The sequence below is a fragment of the Dermacentor silvarum genome, chromosome 6 (genome assembly GCF_013339745.2).
Source record: "Dermacentor silvarum isolate Dsil-2018 chromosome 6, BIME_Dsil_1.4, whole genome shotgun sequence".
Lineage (NCBI taxonomy): Eukaryota > Metazoa > Arthropoda > Arachnida > Ixodida > Ixodidae > Dermacentor > Dermacentor silvarum.
In genome coordinates this window covers 153,093,143-153,104,330 of record NC_051159.1, presented here as the reverse complement: position 1 = coordinate 153,104,330, position 11,188 = coordinate 153,093,143, and the positions used below count along the sequence as shown (strand labels likewise).

Genomic DNA, 11,188 nt, shown 5'->3' with positions numbered 1-11,188 from the left:
GGTGTTTGTTCTGTTTTCATAACAAGAAGAGTAGCGATGAGGTCTGTGTGTGTGTGAAGTAAGAGATAGAGAGAGCGTGTGCTTAATATCTGCTTGAAATTTAGCAACGTGCGCATTTTTTTTTTATTTTGAATTTGACAAACGTGGACGGACACACCTCCACAAGACATGCAGACGACAGCGCAGAGACGGTACTAGCCGCGTCTTGCCCAAGTTTAGCCAATCCACAGACAGCGCATGTCGCAGTTGTCCGCGTCTTTTGAAGTATGAAGTTTCGTGGACGAATAGTAGACATCGTGTGCATTCAGCAGCTTTCCAGTAAGTTGCGATACCACAATTGCGAACAAGCTATTTGTTGAATATTATAGCATTTTCCAACATTGCACCCTTGTTGTTGGAGAGATGTTGGTGTTATGGGAGTATTGAGCATCGTGCACCTTGCTCTATATTACAGAAATCGTGCACACAGTTTCTAAACTAGCTAAGGATGTCACCTTGCGCATCACTACGGATTGCGTCTACTTCATTCTAAATGAAGACGCTGTAAGCGGTGGCGGGTGGCTATGGGCTGACATACCGCAGGTAAATGCTTCGGTGTTTTGAATTCTTTTCAACACTTTATGCAGATAAGACACTTGCAAAACCTCGCCTTTTCTGTTATTTACTTCCAGGAAACTCTGTTTCAAGAGTACAACATGCAAGGTGTCTCAGACGAATTCAACGAGATATATCTCGATGTTGTCGCTGATCACATTGTGAAAGCACTGAAGTCAGCAGCAGCTGCGAAGTCGCTAAAGGTCAAGCTGACTAAAAGGCAAACTCCTTGCCTAAGTTTTGAAATAGAATTGGTAAGAGTGCTGACTTTTGATGACGATTGCTTCTCTTACTTGTTTGGTTGAGATTGTAGTCACGAATATGCCTGTAACTCTCGTTTTACGTACGTCCACACAGCCATCACTAGTCTCAACATCTCGAACTGTTGTTCACGACGTGCCAGTGTCCGTGATACCACGAAGACTGTGGAATAACTTTGCTCAACCAGATGTGGAAGAAGGCGATGTGAGTTTTGCTTTTTCATGCCTGCTTACAAATCGTGGTTAAGTGATAATGTAACATCTACAGCTACTACTGCGTCTACCAGGAGGGTTTACTAACCAAGTTATCTGTTTGTTTTGCAACAGTGCAAGCTGCTTTTGCCTAATGAATTGACACAGACCGTTTGTGCATGTGACTTGTGCTGAAGACTGCTTTTACACATAAGGACAATAATGATGAACATGCAGGGGAACAAGTGGCCAACAGCCATCGTACATGAGATGTAGCTGGAGCCAACATTTTGACAGTATGATTTGTCGTCGTCAGGCCACAGTTATTCAGTTATGAAATGGAATGGCAATGTTTCAGAGCATGTTCATTCAAGTTGAAAGCCAGGCATTGCAAGCCTTTGCTGCGCTTGACTTATTCGGTCATTTCAAAAGAAACAGATGCTGCTATGTGAATATATTTACACCAGCGCATATGATTATCATTTTGTGCAGATTGTTACCCACATGCCATCATTAAAGGTGATGAAAAATGTTGTGGACAAAATGAAGAACCTGAGTTCGTATGCGGTAAGAATGCTGAAATATGCTTTATATTTAGCTTTTTAAGCCTCTGATGTTAAAGTAGGGTTGCCACTTGGCCGGTTTTTCACAGGCACTGCTGGTTTTTCCCTCACGGTGCTTGCTGATGGCTTGACCACCACACTGGCATGCCATTTGTCAGTTTTCCGTTTTTCCCTAAACTGCACATAACTTTTATTGCAAGTGCTTTGTCAGGTGTTTGTACGAAGCGAACAACTGAAATTAATTGTCGCAAAGGGATCAATTTCTTTGAACTGTTCACTGTTGTGAAACTGTCATGCTATCCTAAGTGGCAAGACTGGCCAGTCCATCTGATCACTTTCTTTTTTCTTCTTTGTGGCCAAGTGCAACTTCTGCTTCTCACTGATACAGCTGCTCAGTTTTTGGTGCTTATCGCGTCAGCTGGCATGACCAGTATGGGTCACATGAGTGAAATGGATGCACATTGTTCTTTCTCGTGACCCCACACAATCCTGGGCTACGGAAATGATACTCAGCTGTTTTTTCTTTCTTCTATTTTTTAATTTTAGATGTGTACCAAATTTTATTTACCTAAACCCTATCAATAAATTTCAGCCGTGCAAAGTTTCCACTCAGTGTGTCGGCACTTTATTATGTTTTCATATTGTTTGTATTTTTGCATACAGTATATATCGCACTCCTGTGTCTCGGTGCTATTCTTTGTCTTCTCGGCAATAGTGGCAACCCTATATAGAAGTTGTATGTCCACCTTATGGTATATCATACGTCTGTTTAAATTTGGAAGCTATATTTTTTTGTTCATTGCTTTTTGTGTTGTGTGCCATAAAAAGTGTATTTGTATGTTTGCTTAGTGATTTATTTCGATACTGAGCTGGTAGTGGTGGTAGTGTCCTGATGGCTAGTACCAATTTAATGCACAAAGTTATGTTGTGAATGTTAACTCTGTTGCGAACTCACATAAGTATTTCAAGTACTCTCCTGGCTGTTATGAAGGTATTTTAGTTTTAGTATAACTTTAGCTCTTATTAAAACTCGCATTAGTCTCTGCTAAAAGATAATCTATGCACAGAAATGCTTATTGTATATATATCCTTGTCTTTGTACAAATTAAACATGTTTGTTGTGCTTAACAGTGCCTTGAAGGGCTAGCCAGTGTTACAGTCGGCCATTATCAACTACTTATAAATGTGTTGCTGCAGTAAAAAGAAAGGAACTCTGAACTGGAAGTTTGCTGCAATTATTTGTTTTTTTCTTCATATCAGACCATAACAATCTCTAGCGATCATGGAATGACTGTATCAGTTCAAACAGACATGGTCACTGTGACTACACATTTCAAAGGACTGCAGTTCCCTCTTTCTGGTAAGTCTGATTTCGATTTTGCACAGATTTTACTTTTCAAGCTCTTATCTGTTTGAATGTTTATGAACCATTTGCAAAACATCTGATGTGAAGCCACAGTGGCATCCCCGTCAGTTTCAGTTCAGGCAAAATACATTGTTGATTGCACAAGATCTGGTGGAGATAAATAGCATATCTATGACTACCTTCGCCAATGTAAGTTTTGTTTGAAAATGAGGAGAATCGGTTAAGGTATGCTTTGAACATTTCAGCAGTTTTCTTGCAAAGGATGTTAGTGACGGCATGGTGGAGAAATGGAATACCTTGACACCTTGCCTAGCGTAAGTGCTCTGAATCTTGTGTGACAGCATATCTTAAGGTTTTGAACAGTCCCTCCCTGCACTGCAACCACCTCTGCTCAGCTTGCTTCAGGGTACCATTGGCTCACAACATGTAATTTATTTCCATCTCTGCTATTATTGAATCTGTTTCACAATTCTTGCAGTAGAATACTCTCTGATGACACTTTACAACATCTAATGTTAAGCTAAAATTTTTTATAGGGCCCAGTGATGTACCAGCATGTTCATATAAGCTTTACTGGTAGAAGTACCCTTGTTTACAATATGACCACATGTTCAGTCATGGCATTAGGATCTTAAGTATTTGCCTGAAATTTGGATGTTGGAGATGTGTAATAAGAAAAAATAAAGAACTGCTAACCTATCAGTGTTCTTCGCTTGAACTATTCTGTCATTGAAACATTTACTGGCAGTGTTATGAGGTGCTAGGTCAGTTCGATGATTGTTTACTTTTCTTGTGGTGTGACTAGTGTACATGCTCTGCCTTGTCGTACACACTTGTGCTAACTGCAGCCTACAGTGAAGCTGCATAAACATAAAGTGACCGCCCCTACTAAGGCAAACTACCTTATTCATCAGTAGCTACAGCTAAGCATGTGAAAAAAAAAAAAAAAAATCGTGACATTGATAGCGATCTCATTATGTGGTGCCACTTCAGGCTGTGGTGTTTTGACATTTTTAGCTGTAAAGGAGTAAGAAAATGTGCAATGCTATTTTCTTGTAATCGTTTTTATATTTGTTGAATGCTTTTCTGGTATCATTGGTTATAATGCTGTGTGCAAGCATGAAATGAGCATTGCTCGCATTACCCTTGCTGGAAGAATGTTGCAGTATCCCATGTTAACGTTGGCTTGCACATATTCTAAAGTGTGAACAATGCGAAGAGTTACTTCAATGACAGAGTTATCAACACGATGAAGATAACACTCCTTTAGAACTTCTTAGCATACTGAATGGCAAATTTGGTTGTAGGCACATATTTTTATGGTTTTTTTTTCTTACGTTGATAAACAGGCTTATGCATTGCAGTGAAGGGCCAGGTGATGTGTGTTACAAATTTTGGCGCTCTAAGAGAGACAGGAGACAATGTGTACTTGATAGAAAAAAACACATTTATAACACAAAAACGAGTAAGAAATAAAACGACAAAGAAATACTAAAAACAATAGCTGTGTAAACACATGCTAAATCTATATACTAGCTGTTCATACACAACACGCCAACACTTATACTGTAGTCTCTCAGTTCCTAATAAGGTAAAGGACAAACAGTCTGACCTTCACAATGCGGTGGGAGCCAGTCCGACGTGGCACAAGACACGGCCGTTGTAGCTCGGACGTGGTGCACACGTCATCCTCCGTCGTTGTTGTTTGACGGGGCTGGTTTCCACATTGGTGGCAAAGCACCCGGGGGTCACATGGTGCAGGACGTAGTTGTATTCGGTAGTGCACCGGGTGGCTGACGTGGCCAGGTGATTGACGGTGGCAGGTGACGGTTTCACGGGGCTGGACCGAGGCCATAGAGTACTGCCACAGCACCGTAGCCGGGGCTCAAGAGCTGGAGCTGTCGCTAGCCGACTCTCAGACGTCCCCTCTCCGGTACGGGTCCCCGATGAATCTCGACCACGTCACCAGAGCACAGCTGGCGAAGCGTCTGCACCAGTCCATGCCCGCATCAGCAATGCCAGCTTATCTGTCTTCTCCTTTTTCTTCTTTTCTCCTCTTTCCTCGCTCATCACGTGCCTTCTCTTCAAATGAGTTCATTTTTTGCTTCTTTTCTTGTTTACGTTCATACGTTCCTTCTTTTTGCCAACCGGCGTTGCCATACTCTTCACACCAGACGCACATGGCTCGCTTGTCACTTGTGACATGTTGCTCGGCAGATTAGGAAAAAATTCTGTATTAAAGACGGTGGGCTGGGAGATGCACTTGTGCTAAATACCTGCCCCCCCTCCCCCTTCTTCTAAGTAATTTACTGGCAAACCTCACAATGCAGCTGTCGTTGAAATTCAACTCACTGTTGCCTTGAGCCTAAGTTAGGTGAGAACTCCAACTCAACCAATTCTCGCTACTCTTACAATGAGAAGGAGGTGAAGTCTACCAACAGGAGAGATGCATATATGCTCTGAGCAATGTGAGATTGGTCTACTTCAGCTTGTGCGCAGGCCAGTTTGCTTATTCATGGAACCTATGACTTGTATTTCACTGTATGATTACAATAAACATTTATACTCACTGGTCCCTTTAACCTGCTAAAGCTTTTACAGCTGCACTGACATCGAAGTAGCATCCATAATTGATCTCTGTCTTACAGGTGATGGCACCATTTCTCATGCCGGTGTTTACGAAGCCCGCATTGATTTGCGCAAATTGGTGCCAGTGCTTTTGGCACAGCAGCTGAATCCTAGGCAGGTTACATGCAGTAAGTTCAGCTGTCTCTTATGTGTCAAATCAGCTTCTATAACGGTATACATGTAAAAAAAAAAATACTGACTAGTTTATTGTGTGTATTGCGAATGTATTGTGAGGGCCATGTCTACCATTCTTTTCGGAAGACATAAAGGGACACTGTGATGGAAGGGACAGTGCTGGCCAGATTTAGGCACTAATTGTGTAAAGAAAGAAGTGAGCTTGATTCAATTAAGGCATGCTGTCAAGCTGGTGCAAGAAGCTTCGTGTCTGGCTGCTGGACCAAATGGAATACTATTCAGTTGGGCCATGACTGGAGTTTATCTTAGGTTGCTGAACCAAATCCGTACTGGCATTCTGGCCCAACCCAAACCTGAACCCAAACTACTATTCTTGGTTCATATGAGTGGCTTAATTTGTTGGGCGAGTTGGTACTTGTTATCACTTGGTGGAATGCCAGCAAATGGGAAGGAAACCAGAAAAATACATGAGGAGAAACAGACAACACCCTTCCTGTCACTTTGTTTCTTCCTCGTGGTTTTTTCTGGTTTCCTTCCCATTTGCTGGCATTTCGCCAAGTAATGTTGTATTCTTAGAATGTGCCTCAACGTGAACCTAACCTGAACTAAATATAATAATAGTTACTGGCTCAGAATGAAACAGTCCAAGCATATAGGGTGGCATGGGAGTCAAGAAATGCATTAGGATAATCAGCAGTTTCCTTCAAGATTAGGCTAAACAATGTTATAAACTTGCTTTTGTGACACGAGTCTTAAGGGGGCAGTGCTTGCAGGTGGTGGTAGGCAGTTTTAGCTTATCATTTATGGTGCACTTTGCTCAGACACTTGTATACTTACAGGTGTACAATGAGTCTCAGCAGGAGCCATACTGTGCTTGTACACAATGCTCATGAAAACCAGAGCACTGCCCTGACTTCGCTAGTAATGCTGTGATGGGGCCTAATTGCTGGAGCATAATGGCTAGACCTTCTGCTTTGTAGCATAAAAGACAACAGATAATAATTATTGCTTTTCTCAAAATTTTTTCTATCTTTTTAATTCTGTACATAAGCCACATGTGAGTTTGTGCATCACCTTGCCTGTGCATACTTGCCAACTTTCTTAAATTTTAGTAAAGTGTTACAAAAATAAATTCTGTTGATGAAAATGCTTTAAAGCTCTTGAAAGATGAGGCGCCGCAATATTACAACAAAATGCATGCAAAAACAGAAATTGTGATGGTACGTGTGCCACCCTCTTGTGGCAGCACCAGGTGAACATAAACCTGAGAGCACTTGATTTGAGCAAGCTTATTTGAAAAAGTTCCTTAAGCAGGTGTAATGGGCAACAGTGAAGTCGCTGACAATGTCACTGTGATCTGAAAACATTGCATTGCTTGTCAGTATCTCCTGTTGCAAGTCTGATGCTGCTAGTATGCTGCATCCAAAGATGTATGCCATCACTCCCCTCCCTCCTGTCGTGATCACTGGATTTTTATGAATTTTCATGCTCATAGGTTGGCAGGTATGTCTGTGCCACCTTGTGGTTAACCTGTCCTTTGTTATGCTACAAAGCAGTGCATCTAGCCATGATCTCACTCCACTGCCGAATAAATACTGAGGAAATGTGATGATGCATCCTATTGGCTTCGTTGAAACTTTGCAGCCAAGCTCACCATGCACCGCTCAAGTCTTTGCTATGCTGTTATAAACAAACGGAAGTCCAACGCAGTTCTCTGCATTGCTTGAGCATGCAGAATGTGATCGGAGTGTACCATAAGCGATGCTGAGCTAGAGCCGTTTATTGATTGCGTGTGTTCTACTACAAATTAGCCGTACTGATATGTTGACAGGATGCCCTAATAGACCGATCCCACCGACCGATCTGCGCATGCGCCAGTTTACAGGAAGTAGCACTACCACCATCTTGGTTGTAGTCAACTGGTCAACCCCACCACCGCAGTCCGCGCTCGTTGAGCACTGCGCACGAGCTTCTCAGACATCTCTGCGACTCCACCACCGAGAAACATTCGTCATGTATTTTAAGAAATTACATCGGCCGTTCATTACAGCATGCGAGACGAACGTTGAAAAGTGCCTGCTGCTCTTTCATTTCGGTTGTTATCCGCTGATTACGCGTTGAGCATCGTATTTGTTCGCGCTTTGTATGCATTACATGCTGATGTACGCGGTCGTTTTGCGCTACTATTTTTGCATACGTGCATCTCGGTGACTGCAACGTTATGTTTGCTTAGCGACGGACATAATATGATTTGTATACCTGTTGGAGACAGGTTTGTAATGCGGCGCCGAAACTTTAGTGCCCTAATGATGCTTACCTACATGAGTTTCGCGCACAACTTGCAGACTTCAGGTAACAGCGATATCTAGAAGTTTTTAAGTAAGCTAGGTGGCGTATTTAACATAAAAACACCGATAGCCCATCATCGCCAAGTCATCGATAGTCAATCAATAGCTAATCGATAATCGATCAATAATGAATAAATTCCGGAAAATTCTGGGGATGACTTTGTAGTGCTTAGCCTAGCCCAAATACGTAGTCAATACCTTGCGATAGCCAATCGATAGCCAATCAATAGCTAATCGATAATCGATCTATCAATAAATTCCGGAAAATATTGGGCATGACTTGGCAGTGCTTAGCCTAGCCCAAATACGTGGCCAATACCTTACAATAGAAAATCAATAGCTAATCGATAATCGATCAATAATCAATATATTCTGGAAAATACTGGGGATGACTTGGTAGTTCTTAGCCTAGCCCAAATACGTGGCCGATACCTTGCGATAGCCAATCGATAGCCAATGAAGGCTCATCGATAATCGATCAATAATCAATCAATTTCGGGAAATCTAAGTACAAGGGTGTTTTCTCATTTTGCCCCCATCAAATGCGGCCGCTATTCGTCCCCGTGTTTCTTCTCGCGCTCTGTTTTAGCAGTACCACCTATTCATCTGTTGGATCCACGTCTCTCGAAGCTGTCGCTCTTTAGAAAACACATAGAATCCGAAGCCTTTATCCCTTGTGAGGTTGTTGTAGCAACCAGGAACGCAGCAGGTCAATCCACCCATCACACGATGGCTCTACACGAACCACAAAAATTGCCAAAAATCGTTCGGAAACAGGACGCACAGGCACAGGGTGGCTGGAGCGGCCGGATGACTACAAGTACCAGCATGCACCGCGGCAGCGGTGGCGTCGTGAAACTGGCTGGTGGGATCGGTCTATTGAGGCCTTGTAAACCAGCTGGCTGTGAAGGCAGCAGTATTACAAGTGGGGAGGAAAGTAAAAAAACGTGTGCTAGAAGAGATGTCACTAGTACCACCAAAATGAATGCACCAACCTGCATAAGATGAGGTGTGAGCAGTGAAAGGTGCACTCCTTGTTAACTACCGTATTTGCGCGTAAATAGCGCGACCACAAATATAACGCGAGGGGAGACATTTGGTTTCTCCGAAAAAGTAAAAAATGTATTACAATTTACAATGCGTTCCAAGGCTGGAAATTTCTAAAAAAAAAGCCTCGTGTTATATTCGTGCAAATACAGCATACTTCAGTGGGTCATAGCAGTAAATTATTGATAGTACTTACATAACGTTTCCCTTCAGATCCTGCAATGTTATGAAGATTGTGTACATAATATGTCATTTTTCATGCCACATCTGCATCTATTTTGTGATGCATTTGCAGGCTCTTTAAGTGCCACTCCTGTGTTGTTTTCCTCTGCTTTCAGAAATTGCACACAAGAAGTTGTGCCACATCACTTTCAACCATGACTACGGTTCCTTGCAGTACTTACTACCATGCGTGTATAGCTAAGCAAAGCAAATATTGTACTATTTTTCTGTCACATGCTACTAGCTATTTACACGTCTCAACTTGCAACTGCTCATGCCGACTTTTGACGTGTAGTAGCACAAATGCCGAGATTACACTTGGATGGCCATGGACACTGGCAAAGTTCTCCAGAATGTGGTGATGCAGTGCATGATACCCTAGTTACAAAGGTATGCTAAGCTCAGTGAAGCTGAGCCCTGGTTATAGCATAACACAGTTATGCTTACAAGGCATATCAAGTAATTTCTATATGTGGTTATCATAGCTAACTTGGTGACTGGCGTTCAGTGAAATCATGTTTAGTACACCAGTGTAAATACTGTGGTACAAGTTTCTTGGCAAAGGCTACCTGCAAGACTGCAACAGAGGTGACGTGCATCTTTGTAGGAACGTTAGAAGTGCTATTTTGCTTTGAAAGCTGAATGCTACTAAGAGGCCATTGGGTTTCTAGGAATGCAGCACTGGTTGCTGCCTTGGAATACATGTTTCTGCTCACTTAGTGTTATCAAGAGAGTTTGCTTTACAAAAGTAGCTGCAGTAGGTAGTCTCCAGCTGCATTGGTAGTGGTGATGTCACCGCAGTAATGACTCACAAACTAATTTTCTAGCCTGCTTCCTTCATGTTATTTTGTGCAACTATCACTTTTCAGTTGGACGAAGTGACAAGTGAAGGTAAAGGTGAATACAATAAAACGTATTAATTTAAAGGCTCTGGGAATGCGGCTCTGAACAGTTAGGCTGCCATTTCACTGTGCAGCTGCACCTCTGTCTAGCACTGGCATACAGAGTAAATTATGCGCAGCGGTAACTCTCGTTACACACCACTGTGGGTGGCTTACTTGGCAGGCCCATTGAATTTCTCTGAATTGGGCACTATCTAACCCTCAAGAGTGCATATCGATTGCTGGTCTTTGCTGCGTTTTCTGTGAATGTACATAACAAGGTGCACAAGGCAGGATTCCAGTGAGTTTATTAGTGGTAGAAGTATTTTTCTGGCGTGAACGCGTCACATTGTTTCAAAGTGAAAGCCACATGTTAGGTGAAATGTGAATAAAGTTGTAGAGCTAAAATTTACCTCTCTTGTGTGGTATAGCACCTGAACTTGAGTGATATTTTTGGCTAAAGCCATATTTTATTTTGCTTTGAGCCCAATATCTTCCATCCAGTGAAAATATTTGTTCAAATATTACTGCATGGCAGCCTAGATGGCATGGACTAAAAGTTATTTTTGACTGAAAAAACAGATGAAAATGTTGCATAGAGGCCACACGGCACAGCAGATGATAGGCATAAAAATGCACAGGCAAAACGCGCGCTGACTTACAACTGTTCTATTAATTCAGTAAACGCACTTGTTTTTTTTTTTTTAGGCTATACAGAATTTTTAAAATTGTGTGGCAGATAGTATACCGTGTATTCCGGAGTATAAGTTCGCACCCCCCCCCCCCCCTCCCCACTCAACTTCTCGCGCATTTCGAAGAAAGAAATTGTATATAAGTTGCACTGGCATATAAGACACACCTATTTTAACTTAATCACAACCTAAGCACTTGCTTGGCTGCTTGCTGCCACTTTGCTGTGGCCTCACGCAGGTGAGCTGGGAGTCAAAATATT

At 42.3% G+C, this 11,188-nt stretch overlaps 1 protein-coding gene across 2 annotated transcripts; it reads left to right on the top strand.

Annotated features, from left to right (window-relative positions):
- The first annotated feature begins 114 nt into the window (after positions 1–114).
- Positions 115–10,648, top strand: LOC119456262 (checkpoint protein HUS1-like). Of its 2 annotated transcripts, XM_037717920.2 has the most exons (8): positions 115–318; positions 455–582; positions 672–848; positions 952–1,059; positions 1,539–1,613; positions 2,870–2,969; positions 5,624–5,731; positions 9,472–10,648. In XM_037717920.2, exons 1-8 carry the CDS (start codon positions 267–269, stop codon positions 9,555–9,557), a joined length of 834 nt encoding a protein of 277 aa, XP_037573848.1. In that variant the 5' UTR covers positions 115–266; the 3' UTR covers positions 9,558–10,648. The 2 variants fall into 2 exon arrangements, with proteins under 2 accessions (XP_037573848.1, XP_049525604.1); XM_049669647.1 differs by lacking the exon at positions 1,539–1,613.
- The last annotated feature ends 540 nt before the right edge of the window (positions 10,649–11,188 follow it).